The sequence below is a fragment of the Anoplopoma fimbria genome, chromosome 21 (genome assembly GCF_027596085.1).
Source record: "Anoplopoma fimbria isolate UVic2021 breed Golden Eagle Sablefish chromosome 21, Afim_UVic_2022, whole genome shotgun sequence".
Lineage (NCBI taxonomy): Eukaryota > Metazoa > Chordata > Actinopteri > Perciformes > Anoplopomatidae > Anoplopoma > Anoplopoma fimbria.
The window spans coordinates 9360531-9384927 of record NC_072469.1 but is presented as its reverse complement, the minus strand read 5'-3'; the positions used below and the strand labels follow the sequence as shown (position 1 = coordinate 9384927).

The 24397-nt window shown below is 39.4% G+C and overlaps 3 protein-coding genes and 1 long non-coding RNA gene across 5 annotated transcripts; 1 reads left to right on the top strand and 3 right to left on the bottom strand.

Moving 5' to 3' along the window:
• Positions 1–1231: 1231 nt before the first annotated feature.
• klhl40b (kelch-like family member 40b) lies at positions 1232–4697 on the bottom strand. The gene is made up of 6 exons (XM_054623179.1): positions 3576–4697; positions 2892–3052; positions 2701–2808; positions 2359–2544; positions 1946–2095; positions 1232–1636 (listed from the first exon to the last, which is right to left on the bottom strand). Exons 1-6 carry the CDS (start codon positions 4695–4697, stop codon positions 1525–1527), a joined length of 1839 nt encoding a protein of 612 aa, XP_054479154.1. The 3' UTR covers positions 1232–1524.
• Positions 4698–6106: 1409 nt separating this feature from the next.
• hhatlb (hedgehog acyltransferase like, b) lies at positions 6107–15601 on the bottom strand. Of its 2 annotated transcripts, XM_054622595.1 has the most exons (12): positions 15521–15601; positions 12967–13098; positions 10874–10941; positions 10673–10786; positions 9198–9392; positions 8884–9093; positions 7750–7921; positions 7509–7653; positions 7384–7419; positions 7104–7305; positions 6601–6742; positions 6107–6513 (listed from the first exon to the last, which is right to left on the bottom strand). In XM_054622595.1, the coding sequence occupies exons 2-12, from the start codon at positions 13070–13072 to the stop codon at positions 6314–6316; spliced, it is 1590 nt and encodes a 529-aa protein (XP_054478570.1). In that variant the 5' UTR covers positions 13073–13098; positions 15521–15601; the 3' UTR covers positions 6107–6313. The 2 variants fall into 2 exon arrangements, with proteins under 2 accessions (XP_054478570.1, XP_054478569.1); XM_054622594.1 differs by lacking the exon at positions 15521–15601 and having other exon boundaries at positions 12967–13221.
• LOC129110513 (uncharacterized) lies at positions 12039–20883 on the top strand. Its single transcript, XR_008532274.1, has 3 exons — positions 12039–12112; positions 12195–12252; positions 20784–20883. It is a non-coding gene; the product is annotated as an uncharacterized LOC129110513 (long non-coding RNA).
• On the bottom strand, positions 16318–22781 carry LOC129110511 (glycine--tRNA ligase). The gene is made up of 17 exons (XM_054622593.1): positions 22660–22781; positions 21845–21946; positions 21639–21741; positions 21384–21525; positions 21215–21303; positions 20195–20271; positions 19885–20030; positions 19645–19794; positions 19401–19563; positions 18781–18945; positions 18588–18694; positions 18122–18268; positions 17931–18016; positions 17729–17838; positions 17556–17649; positions 16872–17062; positions 16318–16767 (listed from the first exon to the last, which is right to left on the bottom strand). Exons 1-17 carry the CDS (start codon positions 22702–22704, stop codon positions 16654–16656), a joined length of 2031 nt encoding a protein of 676 aa, XP_054478568.1. The 5' UTR covers positions 22705–22781; the 3' UTR covers positions 16318–16653.
• Between the last annotated feature and the right edge of the window lie 1616 nt (positions 22782–24397).

Here is a 24397-nt window from a genome sequence, read left to right as displayed (position 1 = left end):
TATGAGTGTTTGTTACAGCCCTAGTAAAAGGATATGTAAACGTTTATAGTTTTCTTTAACCTCCAGTTTTTTTTAAATCACACACACACAATTATAGAAGACAAAGGCTGATAATTAATTTGTGGTCTGTGATGGAGACAAAAGACATACATTTGAAGATAATAAGCTTTATTAGCCAGCTAATGCCACTTAGCCTGCTAACGTTTTTGTTAGCTTGTCGGCTAAAATGCTTTAGCTAGTGTCACAAGACTTTATAAAATGATAAGACACATTTAGGGTATATAGCAGAGTATATTGATCATTAACATTGTGTGTTATGGCAGGTTTAGTTTTATAACAAAGGTTAGCTTCAGCTATGGGCACCAAGCTGACATTGCTGATGTGTTTAGCCACCTGGGTTTTCAGTTAAGCTAATTACCTAGCACACAATCCTCTAAATTGCTACACACACCGCGGTTGAGATTAAAGTAAAGTTAATTATTTTAACTACAATATTGTCATTAGCAATGGGTTCAGTTGTATTTGATTATCTTTTAATACATTTGGTCAGTTTCTGGGCTCCATATAAACTAGAACATACAATGTTGGTTATTTGCACGTGGAAGTTTGGTTGGCTGTTCTAAGAAGTTTGTTCGATGGTGACTTTCCCCCTTTTTGGGCAAAGATATATGTGATTATAACAATAGGCACCAATGCCATAGTCATTTCAAAGTTGTATTATCCACATACCCTCTACATTTCCCATACTTAGTCATACTGCCGCTGTGTTAATTCATGTGTACTGTTATTTACTGATTCTCTTCTTCATAATGTAAACACTATGTCTTAGTTAACTCTGGTGTACAAAGACCATGTGTAGGCAGTAGTTGTCAAGTTCAGCTATATTAAAATACTAAAAAAACGTACAAGGACAATAGTGTCTAGAGGTGCTAATAACATTAGACTGTATTTTCTGTCTTTTATTGTATTATTGACTAGTGTTTACTGTCTGTAACACAGCAGGACGTAATGAAATCATTTCAATATTAAACAGTATAGATATATTATTGCAAATGGAGATGTGTGCTGTGTTTCTGTTTCTGCACAGAGAAATTGAAATTGTGTTTTTTAACTGTCATGTTCCAGCCAAACTCTCTAAAGACACATTATGACTTTGCTACCACCTTTTTAGAAATACACAACTTCTTGCACACACACTTTTCATGGTGTCAGAGAAGTTTTTGGTGTTAGATACTTACAGTTTATTCCATTACAGTGCAAAAAATGTCAACGGGCTACAGATTGTTTACAGTTTACAATCTCAATCAGATTAAAATCACTCAAAAACACATGAAATGGCTTCAATCCAAAAATAAATTTGTGCATGAGCTAGAAGTACAATTAGCTACACAATCAGAACTGCTATACTGCAGAAGAGTGTAGAATAAAACAAACCGATAAACACAGTGACCTCATAACGTCTCTACAAATGTAAGATGTTACTGTGCACAGATTTGTGTTGTAAGCAGGGACCGTGAGGGGGTTTTACATCTTGGTGAGACGCAGGGTGTTGAGGCGGACCCCCAGAATAGTGGCCCCTGAAGCGTAATGGATCTCTTTGAGGATCCCCTTCCACTTCCTGTCTGTTTCATCAAACCTGAGGAGGTAAACAGACTCTAAGGTAAATCTTAGACACACACTGAAAAAATAGCAGTCAACAGTGCTGGTTATTTCTTTTTTTTTTACATCATGGATTACAACACACAAATTTTGGCTAATTAACAACACAGAGCAAATGGTTAAAGTGAATTAATGAGATTTCCCGTTTTTACTAAAAAATATGGTCCAATGTGACAAAGGGCAATTCTATCTAATCATTACTAAAAAGAAAGTAACAGGAGCTTGATGAATGAAAGAATAAAGGAACATATTTATATAATTAATTATTGTGTCTGTTATGACCCACCTCCATATGTCGTTCATCTCTTTGGGAACAATCTCTTCGCTGTCCTCCAAAGGCATCATGGCAAAACCTCCTACAGCGTACAGCAAGCCCACCAAAGACACCAGGTTCAGAGAGCTACGCTCCTGAGGAAACGCTACAAAGTCTGACCACCTGAAAAATGAAACGCACACAAACATAGAGGCACAGTTTAGTAGGATGCAGTACACCTCTATAGGGCTCAATTGATATTTTTAAGCAAAATGGAACATTTTTAAGTGTTATTCTTTGCAGCGAAAACCAGCTGTAGGATTAAGTTAGTAATATGAAAATGTTTTGAACAACAACTAAACAGCAGTTTAATTCAATGCAAGCTATTTCAAAGCACAGTGCATGTGACTTTTGCCATCCTGACTCCCTGATTTTGAGGAACTCACTTGTTTGTAGCGATGTCGTACACCTCCATAGAGTCTGTCAGCCCAGTGTCGGTGACTCCTGTCGCCACATATATTTGGTCTTTGTGAACAGTGGCTCCAAATAAAGAACGTGCCACCTTCATAGGTGCAAGCTCCTTCCACTCAAATCTTCTGGCGTCAAATGCACACATCTTCTTCAGACAGCTCCTTGTTTACAAGAGAGACAAAGAACATTGTGCAAGTCTCTTTATATGATTTCTATTAAGAACAATATTCCTACTCCATGTGTTGCTGGATTAAAGAATAAAGCCTTTGCACTTGCCACAGATGGATATTATTATTTTGCTCCTACTTAATACTCACTTGTTGTCACCCTTTCCTCCTATCACATAAACAACATCATTGTGGGAAACGATGGCATGTCCGTAGACGGGGTAAGGAAGTGGCTCTGATTCACCCCATTTAAAAGATCTGTAAAGTTTAAATTAATTAGGATCCAGTCTGGAGAACAGCAATCCGTTAAATGATATACATTAACTTTGACTTTTACTCACTGTCTGTCATAGATCAAAACTGAGTCCAGCGTGTGCTCCTGCTCCTTCAGTTCCCTCCCTCCCAAAACAAAGATGGAGTTCTCAGCCTCACCCAGCCCAAACAGGAAGCGGGGAGACGGGAGGGGAGGCATCCCCAGCCAATCGGCGCTGGCCGGGTCATACTGAGGTCACAGGAGGTCAAACATTTGTGAATGGGGTTAGCTTTACACCACCTGACGTAGACACGCTGTAGCACATGCAGACGGACATAATCACTGCTGGTAGATGTACTCGGGTCAAACCTCTTAACATAGCTTCTTTTTTTCCCCTTATCTAGATAAAAGCATAAGGCTGGAGAAAATCTTGTTTTTCCACCTTTTTCCAAGCTTCGTGATTTGTTTGGCTGCACTATTTCATCAAAACAGATCAATTCTAGATGTCTTGTGCACTTTATCACTTTATCCACATTTTCCCAGAATTCACTTTGTCATAGTTGGTATCTTTTGGAAACACCATTAAAATGTAAAAGACAGTTTTGTGGGTTTAAACACAACCACCAGTGGGGAAGTGGCTTTTAAAAGGTCTTAAAAATATGGAGCGTCATTCAGCATTATAGGGTTTACTTTAAATTTTTAGCAACAGAAGTAAAACAGAAATGTATATTACTTTCTCTTCCCTCAAGTCTTTATTTAGAGCCTTCCCTACCTGTAGGAAATAAGAGCACAGTGGATCTTCTTTGTTCTGTTCGTCAATGAATAATCCTCCTGCCACAAAGATCTGGTTCTCCTTGGTGACCAGGCTGGTGTGGTTCTTGGGAATCTGTGTGGAAAGTGATGCTACGAAGCAGTCGTTCCCAGTCGGATCGTAGGCCACAGCGCCCGCCTCATTCACCATCAGTATCAAGTTCCTGACAAACATGCCAAATCGCAGGTTATCATTCAGGATGCCTGGTAGAAGACCTTCCTCTTCCTCTTTATCCTCACTGTCCCCATCTGTCTCTGCTCCTGTTTCTTCCTTTATGCTTTTTTTAACCTCCGGCAATTTCCCGGCATGAGCGTCCCTGATCATCTGGAGTTTCTGCTGCAGCTCAGAATTAAAGGAGATCAGTTTGTGTTTCTCCACTTTTTCCTTCAGGTAGTCCTCGCTGACCAGACGCAAACGAACGCAATCCAGCAGACCTGGCAGATCTTTCTCTCTGCCCTCAGTGTCCCGGGACACCCAGTTCATCAGAGCCTCGAACACTGCCTCCTCTGTCTCTACGTTGAGATTGTCATTCGCTAAAATGGCAGCCAACTCGCCGGGGAGCAGCTGGAGGAACTCCTCGTCTCTTGAGATGAGTTGAAAGCGCTCGCAGGCGTAGTTTCGGGCAGAAATGGCCAACCTTGGACAATCCAGCATCAGGCCGAGCCTGAAGATAGCCAGACAGTTGCTGAGGCTCAGGCGCTTCTGTAGGAAAGACACACAAACTGTAAAAATTGAAGGGATCTGGTACACATTAGCCACTGCAAAGATGTCCTGGACGTTCTGCTCCGTCACGTTGATTTTGGAGGTGTACAGGTACTTGATGATCAGCCCCATGACACCAGGCTCTACATCCTCCAAGACAATCTCTTTCTTCTTGCTCTCCTCCAGGTCGGACAGAAAGATGGAGCGGAAATAAGAGCTGCATGCGCACAGGACCAGCCGGTGGCAGGGGAACTCCTTGTCTTTGATTTTCAGCACGCAGTCAACCAGCTTGTCGTTCTCCAGCAGTTCGTATAGGCCGTCCTGGAGCAACGTCTGCTGGTACAACCTGGGTTCGTCCATGGGGTCTATCGGCAGGGCCATCGTTCCTGGCGGGGCGAGTTTGAGGAGCCTTTTTAGGGGCTTCAAATCCAATGAAAATGGATTTTCTTTATAGCAGAAGTTTAGTTTCTAGCCTTGGAAGAGGATTCAGAGGCACAGTCCGTCTGCTACTAGCAGCTGAACCAAGGGGCGGCCCACTCCTTCAGCTGTCCTGACCCTTCAACTGAGCTCCAACTGGTAGGTTATTTATACTCCGGGTGCTCGTTGTGGAGCTATGGGCTTCATTCTTGAACATGAAATGCAATATCCATGCTTCAATCCCCTGTCCCACCTCCAACCCCACCCCTGCCCACTGCCCAGGAACATCCACCCACTCTAGAGACAGCTGACAGCATTGATTCATGGGAAATTCGTCCATCCTGAGTCACTGGTGGATCTGGAGTAGATGGTTCAGGCTGCCCCCTGGGGTCTCTGTGACTGAGTCATTATTACAACACTCTATCATTCTGATATATTACTACATTTTCATGATATTCACTCTTTGTGATGGGACTTGCATAACCTCTAAAGAAACTATTGTATCTGGAGGTGAAATTATATATTTTTGTTATTGTCAACAAATCAAATTAAAACAATGAATTACTAGCAACCATTATTTATATGTCGCCGAAGCCTGATATATTTTATTCCTTTGGGCCCAGACATTCAATGCTGTCAAAAAACTATTTTACGCACTGGGTGACACTTTTCTTCTTAACCGTGAACATGAGCACTGTAGTTTTATTTTGTTTATCTTCATAAATCCCACACACAGCGCTCTGCAGCTGTAAATAATCACCAGCTCAGAAAATGTGTATTAATCCGCAGCTTAAAATACTCTCCAACATAGACAATTTACTTCTGTTTTGGAATTCAGGCCAGACTGTTGAAGGGAATTATTAAGCCTTTTTCAAAAATGACAATATATATACATGACTATTTTGTCGATATGTTTTGTACAATACATGTTTATATACAAGACGTTTTACACGTACATTCGCTGTTGCAAACATGTAAAATAATGCCTCATTTAATGTAAGTAAATATTTTTTATCACATGTTCAGGTAGTGATTCACCACAGGTGTGACCAGAGTTTAAAATGTTTCCAGTGTGGGGGCATCAAACTGAAATGAAGCTGCCAAATGCTGATGTAACGCTACAGAAATACTTCACAAGCATAATGACAAGACTCAACACTGACTCACGTACTGAAAAAAGCACCCTTCTCTCATTCGTTTTAAACAGCTCCATCAGAAGGGAAACTGTCAATACAGACACAAAATATTTGAACAAATCTTTTCAGTTTATTTTCTGCTTTAATGACAAAGGTTTCAGAAAAATGTAATTCAGTTTTGACACCTATACGATGTTGTTACACTTAATGTTGTTACTTTTCAGAGGCTACTGGACATTATACCATTATCATATTTCAGTAAGTGTCTTTTATAAACTTCTATTTTTTTCCCCTTTTAGGTATCAACACAGTTAAATGATGGTAAACGTATTTACAGTTAATGCTGTTTTCTACATCAGCGAACACAAAGCATTAAATCCACAATTTGGACTGGTGATCATACTCTAGGCTGTTTACGACCTTCGCTATTACTGAAGTCAACGTCTACTCTGCTTTTTGCTTGCTAGGATCTGCGACTGGTGGAGCAGCAGTGGGTGCAGCTGCAGCGGTGGTGGCGCTTTGAGGGGGAGCAGGAGGAAGAGGATCAGGATCATCAATAAGGGCCTGCCTCCTCTCTCTCTCCTTAATCACTTGAATCAGGCAGTAGGTCACAAACATGACGATGATGGTGGTTATAGGGAAGCCTGGGAAAGATAAAAAAATATATAAATATATATTTAGAGTTGAACAAAATTTCTAGCATCTTCAAAATGAAAAAAAACCTAAATCACCTTTGAGAAGCAGCCGCTTTGCGACCAACTTGGCAAAGTCCATACTGTTCAAGGCCAGGATGTTGTATAACACAATGCTCCAGAAGTTAAAAGTATTGAAGATGGCTCTGATCCGGCGGGATGTTGCTTCTGGCATTGACATCTGTAAATAAAACATTATTATTAACATACAAAAATTTATTTTATTTCACTATCCCAACTGAAATGTACATTACAGTCATTTAGCAGACGCTTTTATCCAAAGCGACTTGCAATAAGTGTATTCAACATAGGTATTCAAGAGAACTACTAGTCACCAGAAGTCATAAGTGCATCTCCTTTCTTAAACAAGCATCTAAGAGCATAAACCAGAGCAAAAGTACAGTGCAGAAACAAACTAATGCGAATACAATAAGTGCAACAAACTAATACGAATACAATAAGTGCTAAGCGGAAGGCTCAGGGTAGTACTTCTTGAAGAGGTGAGTTAAAAGCGAGGTAAAAGCCAACCTCTGCTTACAAACCTCAAATGAAGCAAAAGGCTCCATGGAGAAGACCTTGGCAGTCCACAGCTCAAAGTTGAGGCCAAAACAGTTAAAGAAAGCCCAGACCAGCACCACCTCGCAGGGTCCCAACCACAGGATGGTGACGCCAAAGGTGCACAGTGTAGCCACCAGCTCCTCCACCACGTTGTCATGTTTTCCACCCAGGTAATCGTACACGTACCTGTGGATAATGAGTCAACATCAGAACCTCTATATGTGTCAAGATTGAAAAGTGTTTAATTGAATGTATTGTTCTCACTTGCACAGCCACTCGTTGATCCCTCTGTCAAAATGACTGTGAAAGAAAAACAAAAAAAACAGGTTTAGTTTACCAGATTTGTACAGTATAATGAGCTGAATGTGATCTGTGTGAACTCAACGCACGTTTCAGCAAACACGTAGAGCGTAGTGATGCATTTTGGTGGCTTGGGAGGATCCAGATGATCCAGTCTCGACACAGTGTTGATGACTCCAAACATGACAGCGGCTTTAACCCAGTCATACACCAGGTTAAAGTAAGCTAGGCCCACTGGAAATAATCCAAGTATTAGCTATGCAGTCAAAGTATTGTCAAAAACCAACAGCAAAAGGTCAAGTCGTTACATTTCGAGGAGGTTGCACAGACCTAAAGCCCAATCAGAGGCATGCTTAAGAAGCTTCAGGTCGGTGGGGATGGTGAGGATGTACAGGAAATGGAAGAGGACGTCCACCACAATGATGGCTCCCAGGTGAATTGCGCCCTGCAGACTGATGTTCCACACCTCCCACTCTTTCCTGGTCAGGTCTGACTTGTTGGCCTGCAGGGGGCAGCAGACGCTTGTCACAAAGTCAGAGACCTCCACACAGCTATGCTTCAGCTCAGTAAAGGCATCCTCTGTGAAGGAGGCTCCCATCATGTTTTCAGATGTTCCTCTGATATTGATCATTTCTTTTTTAAGTCCTCTGAATTATAGGAAGGTTTTTACCTCTTCAAAATATCCAAATAAAAGAGGAGAAAAAAATTACTATTTGATTGACCTGGTCATAACCTATTGACATGCAAGCAGATATTATTTTATTTTAAGTGGCAACAAATCATAAAAATTTGGAACCACTGCTCTATGAACACAATACCATCTAGGGAACTAAATGAAAAGGTCCAACAAGGCCTGAGCTGCTGGATGACTGGGTATAATAATAAAAAAATATTTTAACTTTTAATGAAGCAAAGAAAAAGAAGGAAATTGACTTCTGCCCCTTTCTGTGACTTTTTTACTATGTGATAAAGCATTTAAGTGATTTTTCTAAATTTAATTTCAACGTGAACATATTGTGATGTTTACACTATGCAGTTTTGAACTGTGTGATTTCATGTGAGTCTTTTTATACCCACACTATACCTTCCTCATAGTATTTCAAATTATAATTGTTGCTATGTCTTTTTAGAGATTTAATATCTCTCTCCTTTTTTGCCTGTATGTGTTTGAGTTTCTTTCAGTTTATGTTTGCACTCATTTTCACTGCAAGGTCTTGTAAGAGTTTGTTTTTTTAAGTGGCCAGTGTTAACATGTCACATGACCTCTTGAGGTTTAGCTTGAACACCTGTCCTCATTGCACTTTATAGCCTGATGAAGACTGTTTGAGTTAAAGTGCTGTGGTTATCCGTGTATTCATTTTTAACTTACAATCAAAGTGCTTCAGATTCTTTTCAGACTGCCCGTCTACACCATGGACTTCATTCAAAGTAAGATGGACAATTTTTAAAACTAATTTAACTTACCTGAATATAAAACTTATCAAAGGTCATGACAGGCCCAAAATAGAAGAAGGGGAGGTAGAAGTTGTACTTGAGCAGTTCCAGGATGTTGTAGTTTCCATCTTTCCTCTCGCAGTTCTCCAGAGCAAAGCTCATACAGCGCATGATAGTAAACCCACAACCTCCATAGAAGAGAACATGACGCAGATCAAAGTCACCCTCCACAAAGCCTGCCTGATGTAGGAGACACAGGGAAAATAAAGCAGGAAACCATTAATAATAATAATAATAATAACAGAAGTCACATTACAATCTGAATTAAGTGTTAAGCAGTTTACCTGCCAGGACACGAAGGGTTCACACTTAAATGTAGCGAGGGTGCAAAGTCCCGTGACGAAGCAGAGCCAGCGGATTTTCACCAAGGAGATGCTGTAGAGCAGAATACAGTGGGACAGGATGAGGGTGACGTAGGTCCAGCCCATACTGGTCCACACGGCCAGCAGCCCATACACCATGTACACCAGGGACCTGTGCTGTGGGACAGAAATGTAGTGTCACCACCACTGATGGAATGGAACTTTAGTACATTTAAACAAGTACTGTACTTAAGTACGCATTTAAGGTTATTGTACTTTACTTGAGTATTTCCATTTTATGCTACTCTGTACTTTTATGTATACTCTGTATTTTTACTCCACTTCATTTATCTTACAGCTGTAGTTACTTTTCAAATTACAGTATGTCATATCCTTCATGTTTGAAGGTATCTCCAGACTTTTTTCTGATAAACTGAAAGATCAAGTGTTCCTTTATGAGTAAAGAAAATCCTTTTTAAAGAGATACGTGGTTCTCACAGGACAGTGATGCTACAATCATATATGATAATCTTAAAGAATATGATGCGTTGCTGTCGATTAAATTACCCAACAGAAAATAGGAGTAAAAATGTGCACAACCTTAAACATCTACAATAGAGAAAACGCAACATATACATCAATGCAGCAGCAATAGTAATCCAAAAACATCATATATATAATAGTAAAACACTGACCAGGAACATTTTACTGCAGGAATACTTTTACTTTTGATACTTTCAGTAAGTTTTCATAGAGCAGATTTTCACACTGCGGTAATAGTGATTAAAGGATTTTAATACTCGTTCCACCAACTGGTTGTATTAATGGCACAGTGAGTAAATGCAAGACACCAAAATAAAAGGATAAATATTTTCTCTAAAAGTCAATCTAATGATGCAGCTCGCTTCTGGCTTCAGATTTATAAGCTGTAAATATAAATGGCTCCACAAAGCGGCAGATAATAACTTCTCTTAACAGTCAATTGATAATTAAGAAACTAAGAAACACTTATTTACTTTGCCATCTGATAGAAAATGTCCACTTGGAAAATTGATTATCAAGAAAGAGATTACACAAAGCAATAAAGATTATAAAATCTACACGTATGGATAGACTTTCACTCTGAGACTCTGCAGTGTTGTTACCCAAACCAAACTGCCATAATATAGAGCGACATTTCTATTTCCATTCTTTCCACCTGGTCCCATTCATCATCTGCTGTTTAGCTTATGATATAAAAAGCGACCGTGCAATGTTGTAAAAATAAATTGTGACAAAGAGGATTTCAAATGTCACCAAGTGTCCTTTATAACACAACACAGTGAGAGATAGTGTTTCTTTCAGCTCATTTCACAGCGGCTCATTGCTTTTGCTCGGATCATTAAACCCGAGTCCTTTACATCCTTATCTACACTCTTCTTCAATCAGTTAATCATTCATTCAGTCATGAGAAGCACCTGTGGAGCCAACATGGAGCAGATCTTAGCGAACAGCACATGGCCAGAGAGAGCAAACAGGATGTGCGCTCTGAAGGTGGAAAACCACATCATCCACTCAAAATCAGCTGTGTCCTGTAGATCAATTAAACAATAAAAAGAAATTAGAAACATATTTACATAAATCCCAAATGGCTTGATTAAATATCAATGGTGTCTCACCATTTTCCTCCCAAAGTAGTACCATCCTGGCTTCACGCTGGTTTTGAACGTTTTTCTGTTTGCACTGGCTGAAAAAAGGAAAATAAAATCTATTGTGAATTTAAAGAATACAATCAAATGATGACATTTAAAGAGACAAAGCTTTATAGGAATATATCTCACATGAACACATCTACATTATATGTCATATATTTTGTTTTCTTTTATTAAAATTGTCTTGTCCTTGAATACTGAAGTGAAACTTTTGTTACGAGTGAACACAAGTCCTATTTTGCTCTTGTGTGGTATTAATACTGATACCTGATCTCCTCTGCATGGTCTGCATAGTTCCAACTCTTCACCCTCACACAGTGACACTGCCCCAGTACTGTAAGTTTACTTCACATTGTGTTGTCTGTATAGGACCGCTCTACACAAAGCTAAACTCGTGCCTCAACATCAGGTTTACAGTCCAGACTCATTTCTTGGGTTATCAAAGTCACCGATGTCTTTATAATACAAGATTTGAGAAGTTCATACATGGTTTTGTGTTTGCACATCTGCATGGAAGTACGTGTGTAAATGGGGAAAGTAACTAATTACAAGTTATTTTATTTGAGCAGCCTTTGTACATCATTGTTTTTCACTGATATACAGTTGTTGCACTTTTCTTCTTTTGGAAATGTTATAGTCAGCCTTATCATTTAAGTTTATTTTTCTGTGTCCATTATCTGTCATTTTTACATCTTTGAAATATGACTCTTTTTGCATTGTAAAACGTTGTTCTTGTTCCATAGGCCTTTTACACAGAAGATATATGTATATGTCACAGTAGGAAAAACAGAGCCATCGTTAACGTCAACACCTGTGATTTTTTATAACAAGTCAAAAAGCCTTTTTGTGTGTACTTTTGAGGGCACTATAGAGAGCCTAAATGACACACTTAGAATTTGTACATTCAAATTAAATGGTGGACACTTATGTATTAAATGTAATGAATTTTCAAAATTGTTGGAGAATAATTTTCTGTTGCATGCATGACAACTCCCTCAAGCTAGTTCTGTTGCACCTGTTGAGGTGCATGAAATCTATGTTTATTAGTAGTCTGCATGGAGGGGACATAGACCTGCCAAACTTCAATTTAGGCAGAGGTATAATCAGCCTGAGTCATTGAAAACACCTGTGTGAGTGTGCAGGGTTCTGCATGGTGAGGGACTTAAACTTGGAGTGCTTGCTTAGGCACATCAGCCAAGAAACAAGGTATGCTCAAGTAGAACAGATGTTTTTGAATATGTTTTTAATCCCCTTAAACTAATCATAACTTGTTTCTTAATAAATATAGATTCCAGTCACCTGCATGTCTTCAACTGGGGGAGGAGACTGTGTTCCAGTCTAGCAAGGTAAAATATTTTCAGTAGTTCCTTTTGGTATATTAATGTGTTCTTGTTTCTTTTAGTTTTTAAACGAAGACACTAAAGGAGCCAACCAATGTTTTTCCCCAGACTTTATACTTAGATTTCAGTGGGAATTGAATGGGCCATATTCTGTTTTATTTTTGTTTGGGGCTTTGTGCTCTGCTGAAGGGGGCCCGGAGTGGTAGAGTAGCCATCTTGCATGAGCTTTTCATTGTGTGGTTTAAGTCACCTTAGCTTGCTGTGAGTAGGTACATTTGATTTGATTTGTGTGCAGTGGTGGGTTATTCATAATTTGCCTTCATATTTTGTGACAATTCCCTCTCTTTACGAGTAACTCTACACCCACCTCCCTTATGGTGCAGTTTAGCCCCATGTTGTTTATTTTCTTTGCTTGATCATTTATTGACTTGATTTATGTGTTAAATGTATAATTCACTCCATCCCTCCTCTATATGACAATTATTTTATTCCATGAATTTCCATACTTTCTGTATAGCAGTCTTTGGCTCCATTTTATTCTGGATCTTTTGCATTGAGTATCACCGGGTCACATGTATGTGAGTAGATTTCAACACGGGATTGTGTTCACGTCAAACTCTGTCAGGGTCATATTCATTAGCAGAGTATTAACTGTGCTTCACAAAGATGATATTCTATTACTCTTTCTGCATGTGTTTGTGTGTGTTGTCTCATACTCACAACTGGACAGGTCGAAGATCCAGCTGGAAGCCCAGAACATGGCCAGACAAAGCACCGTGTTGTAGAAATATATCTCATATTTGGGAAGTGCAGCTTTGATCCCCATGGTGACAGGAAGAGCTCTGGAGGCTCCTGAACACACCGACATCAAACCAGTCAATACTTTATCTGCACAACTAAACCAGGTTTTACTTCTGAAATGACACCGCATGGCATTGTGGGGGCTTCTTTATCTCGCCTACAAATAAAATAACTGATGGCTCAAACGGTGGTCATCACCTTCTCACCCTCATCACACTCTCTGTACAGGAGGGAAGACACTTTTGTGTACAGCTGTGAGGCTAAAACTAAAAAGGAAAGTGCAAAAATGCCACTTCAATAATTGAGACATCTATTCCAACTGTAACTAAAAATAGACTTCTCAGCTTGTCAATCATTCTTGATTTAGGGCACTGTCACGTGTGAATCATACTGTATTAGCCCTAATATAGTATTATTAGAGGTGGAAACCAAGTTATTTTTACTTCCTGTATCATAAGTACTGCACTATAGGAACTTTACTTGAGTATTTATGTAAATTTTTACAATTTACTTTTATGCCACGTTACTTCATTGGGAGATTTTATATCTGTAATCACTATTATCTTTGCACTTATTTTAATGGTATTTCTACAGTAATTTCCTTTACAATGTAACAAAAACATCAATAGAATGCAATACAAGAATGATAAAATACAATATAGATAAATACATTGCAACATAAGAAAATTCACACAGACAAAAGCTTTTTTAAAAAATCTTAGGATTGGCCTTGTAACTGTGGTGGCAGAAGTATTCAGAACCTTTACTTACTTACTTATAGATAATATTCTTTTTTTTAAAAAGTCATCCACTTACTGAAGTAAAAGTACAGAAGTATGAGCAACAAAGTATCAAAAGTAAAAGTATTCTGGTCAACTGCTAACGTCTGTCGACGGTGAGATAATTGTATCTGCTTATAAACTGTAGGGTACATTCATCTATAACAATCACATTTTATAAAATTATTTATATTTTGTATGTAAAAATAACTAGAGCTGTGAATGTATATGCATGTGTGTGTGTGTGTGTGTATATAAAATATATATATATATATATATATTCTAAAAACATTCCAATCAACACTTCCAATCGATTTAGTTGTAAGTGGATAAGTCGCTACATGCTAGTAATTGTACAGCGTCTAGTTTGGGTTTTTGCATGTTTGAACCTGATTTAAACCTGCGTTTAAACCTGCAATATGTCTCACCTGTTCCCTCACAGCCTCCCTTAAAGGCGCCAGTACCGTATTTTCCGCACTATAAGGCGCACTTAAAAGCCTTTAATTTTCTCAAAAAACGACAGTGCGCCTTATAATCCGGAGCGCTTTATATATGGATTAATTCTGGTTGTGCTTACTGACCGTGAAGCGGTTTTGTGTGGTACACGGCGGCTCTGTCAACATGTTTTAGTAGACTTAGTAAACTACAAAGCCGCACCGCAGCAGCATCACGGCCACCGTAGTCAGGAGCGTCGCGGAGTAATACACACTGTGCTTCACCATCACATTACAGTGTGTGTGTGTGTGTGTGTGTGTGTGTGTGTGGATAAGGACCCAACATGGCTCCTGTCAAGAGACACGCTTACGACGCGGACTTCAAACTCAAGGCTATCAGTATTTTATATATTGTAGGAGTGTGGGAAACAAAAGGGCTGAGAAAGGCTTTTTGTGGACGGAGTAAATAAACGTCGGCTTTATTTCACACTCTGCATTCGCTCTGAAAACACAACACGCGTTCCCCCGTCCCACATCATTAACTCATCAACCCGCTAACGGTCATGGGTAATGTAGTTTGACTGACTGACTGTTTTGTTTCGCTTAATGCGCCTTATAGTCCGGTGCGCCTTATGAAAAAAGATTGAAAATAGACCATTCATTGACAGTGCGCCTTATAATCCAGTGCGCCCTATAGTGCGGAAAATACGGTACTTCTTCCATCTTGACACGTATTGTTACTACTTCATGCTTTGCCAAATATAAATATGATTATCATGCTTTATTCTGGTGTCTCTCCTGTGACATAAGAAGCTGTTTTCTTATATCAGAGCAATATAGACTAATGCAATATCATGTGGCTTATGTTAAATTATAATTTTCAGTCCTAAAAGCCACCATCATTTTGGAATTTAACTTGTTAGTGATCATCAGATAAAATAAACAGTGGAGGGCAAATGGGCAATCTTCCACTGATTAACTCATAGACATCAACAAAGTAGCCTACAGCTGTCTGCTATTTTTAACCAAACAACTTCTCCCGAATGAAGTTATTCCTTTAGTTATTTTCCATCATAATGCTGTATTGCTTTGTAATGCATAACATATATAAAAAAATCAGGTCTATAACATTACATGCATGTATATATATTTTACTTTATTAAAAACTCTGCCTGTTTTCTCTTCACAATGTCTGCTGTTTAAATGCCACACGGTCACACTCTTCAGTTTGTCCTCCGCAGCACCTGTTGTGATACTGACCTTGAACGCAGCAGTTGAAGGCACAAAGGAGTTAGTGTATCAACACACTTTACCCCAATTGTTCAAAAGAGGAAAAAAAAACGCAGATTAAAATATCACATTACAAACACAAAAAAAAAGCATGTAAGAAATTGTAAACTATCACATCCGCTCAGGGTGGGCTGGAGGTCCCTCTGACTCCCTGTGAGGGAGCGGCCACTGGTTAAAGGTGACATGATGTATTTATACTTTGACCACTGACACAGAGGGGGCGGAACATGAGGGCTGCTAACACACTGTAAGCTACAACATTAGGAGTCTATTAGGTGTTTCATCTTGGCATCATTTAACTAACCTTACCGCCTGCAGTACTTTCCTAACTGAAGCAACATAGGGTTAATCTACCTAAACCCACTTACTGCAGCTACACTAGCTCTTTTAATAGGGTGTCTTCATTATGATGTATCACATGTAGCACCGTATCATTATACAATTAGCATGAATAACTTTACTATGTAATTGATGCATTGGGTTTGTAAAACATGTTAAATCCCTTTACATTTTTTTAATGAACTCTTTTCCCTTGCTGGTTTATTCCTGGTTGCCAGATCTGTTTTGGGAGGGTCTAAGCCTTTTGCAATTTTGAGCTGTAGCCAAACATCCATGCCTCTCACATTCTACAATGACTTGTAAAACAACAAGCAGTGCCGTCTAGTGACAGCAACACAAAATGCAGTGCAGTGAGAAGCAGTGGTGTCACAGCTGGAAACATAAAGTAAGCTCCAAAAAAAGACAAGAAATGAGCAGAATGTTGTTTATTATAAAAGGTAAAAAATTGCATACAGTATTAAAGAAATGAATAAAAGTCAGGTCCATAACTGGCAGTAGTTATGTTTCCTGCTTCCACAGTATCAGTGCTACACATTCATTGGGAGATTTTGCCCAAGTGACAATAATACTGCTGGTGGATGGATATGACAGAGGACTGTGTTAACCCTCTAGCATGTTTGTAACTGGAGAAGCTTTCCTCCAGTCCATGTGACACGTTCAAATCTCCAGATGTTGCTGTGTACTAAGAAAAATATAATTCATAAGCTTTCGGTTTCAAAAAAACGACTTTGGTAAAAAAAAAAAGCAGTAGAGTCCTTGTTTGGCTACTCCTTCTTGCTGGTCTCTTGTCCTTCAAAGACGGGGTACTTTTTCTCCACCTCAGCCCACGTCAAGGTGCCGTTAGCCAGATCTCGAACCATCCCTGGCAACTCAGCGACCTGCAATATGATTTTGTACATTAGCACAAAACAGATCTGCAATCATGATGCTGTAACCACTTTATATTTTGTTAATTTAAGCTAAAGATATTCGATTGTTATACCTCGGCCCTGATCTGCCTCATGGAGTCTCGGTCTCTCAGCGTGGCCGTGTGAGGCGTCTTGTTCACCGTGTCGAAGTCAACAGTGATGCCAAACGCCACTCCGATCTCGTCGGAGCGGGCGTAACGCCTCCCGATGGATCCTGAGGAGTCGTCCACTTTGTAGGACACGCCGTTTTTAGTCATCGCCTCAGCTTAAAGGAGAAAGACAAAAATAAGTAATCAGTTTAAATAGATACACTTCAGAAGGAAGTTTTAGCATTTAAGGTAAAACACTTTTTTGAGTTAGATGGTTAAGATTGACACCTCTCTTATTAAATATGAAGTCACAGCCTGCAGCCAGTTAGCTTAGCTTAGCATAAAAACTGGAGTCTCAGAACAGTTATTGTCCCTGGCCAAGAAATAGTCCTGCAAATAATCCCACCCATACAAAACATGTCAATTAGTGAGTTTAAGAAGTGTTCGTTGGCAGATTTTGTTACAGACATAGCAAAGCTTGCTTCTTTCTTCAGTTTGCAGTCTTTATGCTAAGCTAAGCCACCTGGCTCGAGCTTCATATTTAAGAAAACAAACTTTGAGAGTTGGGTCGATCCTCTCATCTAACTCTCAACATGAAAGCATAAAAGAATTTCCCAAAATGTCGAGTCATTTCTTTAAAACTTTGTAGTCATTTAGTTTCACACTCACATAACTGCTGGACAAATGGTGTGAACTCCTGGTTTTGGCTCAAAGGCAGGATGGAACATTTGTATGGAGCTACAGTGGCAGGGAAGCTGAAATACTGGAGAGAAAACAAGTAATTTTAATTCAAACAATCATTTGATTCTCTCTCAGATTTCCTTGTTTTGAAGCATTCTTACCGTCCTCTGTTCATCCCCCTGTCGGATGCGGAACGAGTGCTCAAAGATGGAGTACATGATTCTGCCGATGCCAAAGGACGGCTCGATTACATTGGGAACAAACTCCTCCACTGTGGGGAAAAAGAGACGGTTGTTTTCCCACACGAACAAACTCACCGTTGTGCTCTGCAGCCCTGAAAGCAGGTTTGGTGTCGCCTCTTACCGTGCAGAGTTTTCTGGAACCTCTTCACGCTGACCATGTCTTTGGTCAGCTTAAATGTTCTTCCTTGTGTCTCAACACTGAACTCCCTACAGACATAAACATCTCCACATAAACGTCCAATCTAAACACACACAAACGCATGATTCTCATATATAAACCAATAGAAAGCGATCACTGCAGTCAGACATTACCCCTTTTCATTGAGGAGCTCCTCCTGATCACTGATGTAGCATTCGTCACAGGCGGCCAGGTACTCCAGAACCAACTTGGCATCTTTCTTGAAGGCGGTTCCTATGGCTCCCTTATTGGGCTCAAACTGGACAACGTTTACCACTTTGTTTGAAGAAGTTAAGGAGTCAAACAGAGAAATTCAGCTTGCAAGCAAAAGGAACAAATGAGCAGAACACATTTAAGGAGGTTGACTTTAAAGATCAAGAAAAGACTGCAGACTTTGGCGACCCCTGCTGGTAGTATCAGATAAAACACTGGAGAAGGCAACATTGCATACTGCTGGCATCCATTAATAATGTGCCCCAAAATGAGTGATTGTAGAGTGCATGTTTACGTTTAGGTTTAAAGCATACTACATACTGAAAAAAATATATTATTAGATGTTATGGTTATGAGTTTCTTGGGCTGTGAGAGTTAAAGGATATGGGTTCTTTCAGGGGCTTTTCAGCCACGAGAGGCACCTTGGTGGCTCTGGAGTGACACGTGAGGTCATAGCAAGAGCGGTCAGCACAGCCCACGATCTCAATCCAACCCTAAAAGAGAGAAATATACCCTAGTCTTTACTTCTGTCCACAAACTTCTCAGTTTATACGTGTGAATAGGAGAGAAAAAGATTTACATAGGAGGTTTTGGACTCGGCGTCCCAGCAGTCACATGCGTAGTGAGCCATCTCGTTTTCCATGTGCTGTCGGAAACGCACTTTATCCTTAGAGAGCCCTGCTTTGATGAGATAGAGGTAGATTCTTCCAATGAAGTAACCCAACACTGAATTGTTGATCACTCCCTGTAGCAGAAACAAAAAAGATTTAATGATGATAGTCATTATCACGACAAATTATCCTGTTAATCTTTTCACTATCTATAATAAAGATTAGTTGACAATAAACGTTGTTTTCTAGACTTAATATGATGCTAAATCAATTGGATTGACATGAGCAATGTCTTAGCACTGATGTAGAGAATTTAAATTAAGTTCAAAATAAATTTATTATAGTTATAAAACTAAATAATATAATCTCTCTATATATATATATAATTATGCTTAAGAAAGATGTTTCTATTGCACATACTTTAACAATATTAAATATGAGAGTTTTATAATGTAACATTTATATCAAAATCCTCTATTTATCTCTATATAATATTAAATGAGCACTACAAACATTTGTCAGTGACCATCAGTAACAACATCCACATAAGAATAAACACACTATGTATAACAATAAGTCAATGTCCCACCTGCTCCACAGCGTCACCCAGCCTCCTGATTTGTGCAGACTGGCCGCTGGTCTGAGCCTTGGAGGAGAACAACAGGATGTCCAGGTCTGCCACGTTGGAGAACTTAGGGTGGATCTTCTCGTTTGGGTCCACAAAGTGCTCGATCTCAGCCATGGTGAACTCTCTGCAAGCAGGAGAAGTTTTACATCTCGCTGTGTAGTCTTTGTAATTTGCAGTTGAGTGATGAAAAAGTTTCTGACTTTACCTGACGCGAATGAGTCCAGAGCGAGGAGAGATCTCGTTCCTGAAGGAGTTTCCAATCTGAGCGGCACCGAAGGGAAGTTTTCCCTGGTTGAACTCCAGCAAGCGTTTGAAGTTCAGGAACATACCCTGAGCGGTTTCAGGCCTCAGATAGCTGCAAAGATACACAGTTAGTTGACTGCAACTTTAATACAACAAATGTTTATTTCACTTGAGACAGATGATGTGTTTCACTGATCAGTACCCGGGCGTGTTCCCCCCTGGGCCGATGGACGTCTGAAACATCAGGTTGAAGGAGACGGGAGGTGTGAGGTCGTTTCCTGTGGAGGGAGACTTAACGTTGTATTTGTCAAAGAGGTCCGTCAGCTCCTGCTGAGTGTAGTTGTCCATCTAGAACAGAGAGCAAACCATTACAAGGGTTGTTTTCCCAACCAGCAGATGTCAGTGTTACCAGTATTATCAGACTTTGTGTGTGTGTGTGTCTGTGTGTCTCTCTGTGTGTGTGAAAGAGAGCGTATAAATGTGTATAGAAGACGTGTTTGTTAAGAACCCACCTGAGTTATTACGTCCTCCATCTCGGTCACCTTCTCTTGAGAGCATTTCTCATCAGACATTAGTTTTTTCAGGTGAGCTGTGAGAGGAAAAATCATCTCATTAAGCAGCTGTTAGTAGTTGGCTTGAAAAGAGTGAATTCACACTTTTAATCAATTAAGTCTTAATTATTAGCATTTAAGCAAAAGGCCCATATGGAGGAAGAGCTCCCTACTTGCAGACAATTTTCTGGGTTAGTTTTTTGGTTCTTTTTACTTTATTTTGTTAATCACCTTTTTTTTTTAATTTAACAAAGTATAAAGTTGCCAGAAACCCCAAAAATGTAAAATGACAGACATCTTAACAGGCATTTGAGTGATAATCACTCAAAGTTATTGCTTTAGTACAGTTCAAGGTTGTAAAAAAATGTGCTTTGCTTTTAATACACACAATTACAGCCAAAAATAAGTTTAAAAAAATGTTTTTATAGCACAGAAAAAAATGAAATACTTTGTGTCCACACCACATCAGCACTTTCAACTGTTTCTCCCAGCGTTTCCTACATGATGTAAAATTAAATGTACTATACTAACATGCTCAGTGTAATCACAGATGCAGAGACAGACTCCAGATTGAAGAAGTCCTGAAAAACCAGTTGACACCTGACCTCCCACTCCCCTCCTCAACAACCCTGAGGATATTTAACCCAGAAAGACAGGTAAACACTTGTCCTAGTAGACGTCTTAAACATTCTTTTAAAACTTCTTCTGCAGAGAATTAAAAAAAATGGAAATTTGTAACATTTTGACCGTCTATAATTAACATTTATGACATGCAAGTTCCAGATGAATAGAATTTGCACAGCTCCACTGGTAATCATCTGCTCTGGGAAAGTGTCTGACCAACCATTCATCTTCCTCATTAAGGAAGGAAATCTGACACCTTGTTAGAAATGCAAGGAAACAATGGAAGGCTAAGGGGAGGAGTAGACTAGGTGGGACTCATTTCTATCCTCTGAATGAATGATTGTCGGACAAAGTCACCTTTGAGGAGGTGATCGGCGCGGAAGCACTCTCCAGTCTTGGCATCTTTCACCATGTAGTCAGCAAATTTATCCACATGTCCCGACGTCCTGGAAAGAGACGAATGCAAAATTAAATTTGCACATTTGTACTTCGGTTTGCATATGTTTTGGAGTTTGCTGGCACCTACTTAAGGACAGGCTCAGGGGTCAGCATGGTGCAGTCGATCTCCAGGATCTGCTCCTCCTGGATGAAGTGCTGCCTCCAAACCTGCAGGATGTTGTTCTTCAGGGCGCAGCCAACAGGGCCAAAGTCATACAGGCCGCTCACACCTAAGAAACAATCCGTGATTAATCAGTACCTTAGTCCTGTAAGTACGCATGTTCTGTCTGTACTTAACACTCAAAATGTTGCCGGATGGTTTTGGTTTTCCTTTCTATTTTACCTCCATATATGGCGAAGGCCTGATCGTAGAAGAATCTCCTCTTTAAGGTATCCTCCATCTTCACTCTGTCCACCGTGTCATCTTTGGGCTGCAAAGCTAGCTCCTACAAGTGAGGATTTAAAATAATACCGGAATTACATGCAAAGTAAATATTCTTGCACTCAAATGCAAAGTGGAACCAAAGAGTGAAAGGAAAAGATTCTTACCTTTGCTTCAAGAATCTTCTTCCGGGCTTTCAGTTCTGAAACAGCTCTGCTCAGCTCCTGCTCGTTGGCGCCCTTTTCCTTCAACTGATGCACCAAGTCACCCTGCAGGAAAATACCAAAGATTTAAATCCATTGTCACACAAAACCACAGAGGAAAAATGGACCTTGTAATTGTTTTAAATTTACTTTTGTTCTTACTGTTAAGTTAAAAAAAAAACTTTAACTTTAATTGTCAGTCATACAGATGGGAACTGTATGCTGTATTTCTAAAATAAAAAAATGCTGTTATAGGAAAAAGTTTGTTTGTTTGTTTATTAACTTATTTATGATATATTATAAATATGTTATAATGTGCAAACAAATCCAAATTTAAGTAGCCAGCAACTTTAAGTTTCACTTTAGTTTTCACGCCACGAGGCTCTGTATAATTTCTAGTCATTGAAGGACATTCAGTGTGACACCTGTTGCAGCAATAAAGCCAAACAACGTGCACATTCCACATACATTATTTTACAATTGTTTTCACTCTGACAGGAATAGACTGTGAAACTCTGTACAATGCTGCTAAAAATAATAATAATCTGTGATAATATTTCTGTATGTAAAATGATCACAACATGATCCTTTTTTTGAAGCATATATATATATATATATATATATATATATATTCTAAAAACATTCCAATCAACACTTCCAATCGATTTAGTTGTAAGTGGATAAGTCGCTACATACTAGTAATTGTACAGCGTCTAGTTTGGGTTTTTGCATGTTTGAACCTGATTTAAACCTGCGTTTAAACCTGCAACATGTCTCACCTGTTCCCTCACAGCCTCCCTTAAAGGCGCCAGTACTTCTTCCATCTTGACACGTATTTAAAGCTCTCTGCACCGCGCTCCTCCTGCAGTCAGCTGTTGATTTGCTCCGGACTCAGACTGTCTCCAACTCCCTCCTCAAGCTTTATTCAAGCTGAGCAAAAACAAGGGGAGGCGCCTGTTTCTGTACAGTCTGAAGGGTTAAATGAGCCGTCTGAAACAAGGGCTTTCTGTTGCATCATCCAGGAAGCTCAAACTACATTTATTGCATTCTGCTGTATAATAAAGTAAGCAAATAGCACCTCTTCATCCTATCTTTTCAGAGTTAGCCTTTATTCAATAGTCTAGATTGCTAATTATTACATGCATCTGGCACCAGAGAACTGGACCCAGAGCACTAATACATTGTTTTGACCCTTTTGACAGCCTGGTTCCCCCATTTGTACACACAACAGACATTATGGTACACAATTATCATACTTTAAGACTAAGTAATCTGTTTATTTGTATGACTGAAACAATAAAACCAAATTGACATTGGGCCCCTATCCAATGCAAAAGCCACAGGGGGAGCTTCCATAGCATATGGGTTGTGATGGCGACCATTAACCAAAATGTGTCATGTTTGAGTCACGCAGTAAAAACATATAGGCGAAATATATAAAGGTACTTTATATTAAATATTCTTGCACTCGAATGGAAAATGGAACAAAAGAGTGTCAAGGAAAGATCAATCAGTGAGTTTGGGACTCCTTTTCCTGTCTTTCTTAAATACTGGAGATACATGCAAAATAAAAATTCCATAACTCAAATGCAAAGTGGAACCAAAGAGTGAAAGGAAAAGATTCTTACCTTTGCTTCAAGAATCTTCTTCCGGGCTTTCAGTTCTGAAACAGCTCTGCTCAGCTCCTGCTCGTTGGCGCCCTTTTCCTTCAACTGATGCACCAAGTCACCCTGCAGGAAAATACCAAAGATTTAAATCCATTGTCACACAAAACCACAGAGGAAAAATAGACCTTGTAATTGTTTTAAATTTACTTTTGTTCTTACTGTTAAGTTAAAAAATACTCAAGCTTTATTCAAGCTGAGGAAAAACAAGGGGGGGCGCCTGTTTCTGTACAGTCTGAAGGGTTAAATGAGCTGTCTGAAACAAGGGCTTTCTGTTGCATCATCCAGGAAGCTCACAAAAAGTTTATTGTATTCTGCTGTATAATAAAGTAAGCAAATAGCACCTCTTTAACCTATCTTTTGAGAGTTAGCCTTTATTCAATAGTCTAGATTGCTAATTATTACATGCATCTGGCACCAGAGAACTGGACCCAGAGCACTAATACATACCCTTAAATAATAAATACCCTTTTGACAGCCTGGTTCCCCCCATTTGTACACACAACAGACATTATGGTACACAATTATCATACTTTAAGACTAAGTAATCTGTTTATTTGTATGACTGAAACAATAAAACCAAATTGACATTGGGCCACAGGGGGGTGCTTCCATAGCATATGGGTTGTGATGGCGACCATTAACCAAAATGTGTCATGTTTGAGTCCCGCCGTAAAAATATATAGGCGAAATATATAAAGGTACTTTATATTAATATATACTTTATAAACACAGTTGAACATTAGCCCTTCTAGCCCTGATAGTTGCCTAGTTGTCAGCTAGCCTAGCCTTGGCATTGGACAAAACTGAACAAATAAGTGGAATAAATTGGAGCTAAATAGCTGCCATATAT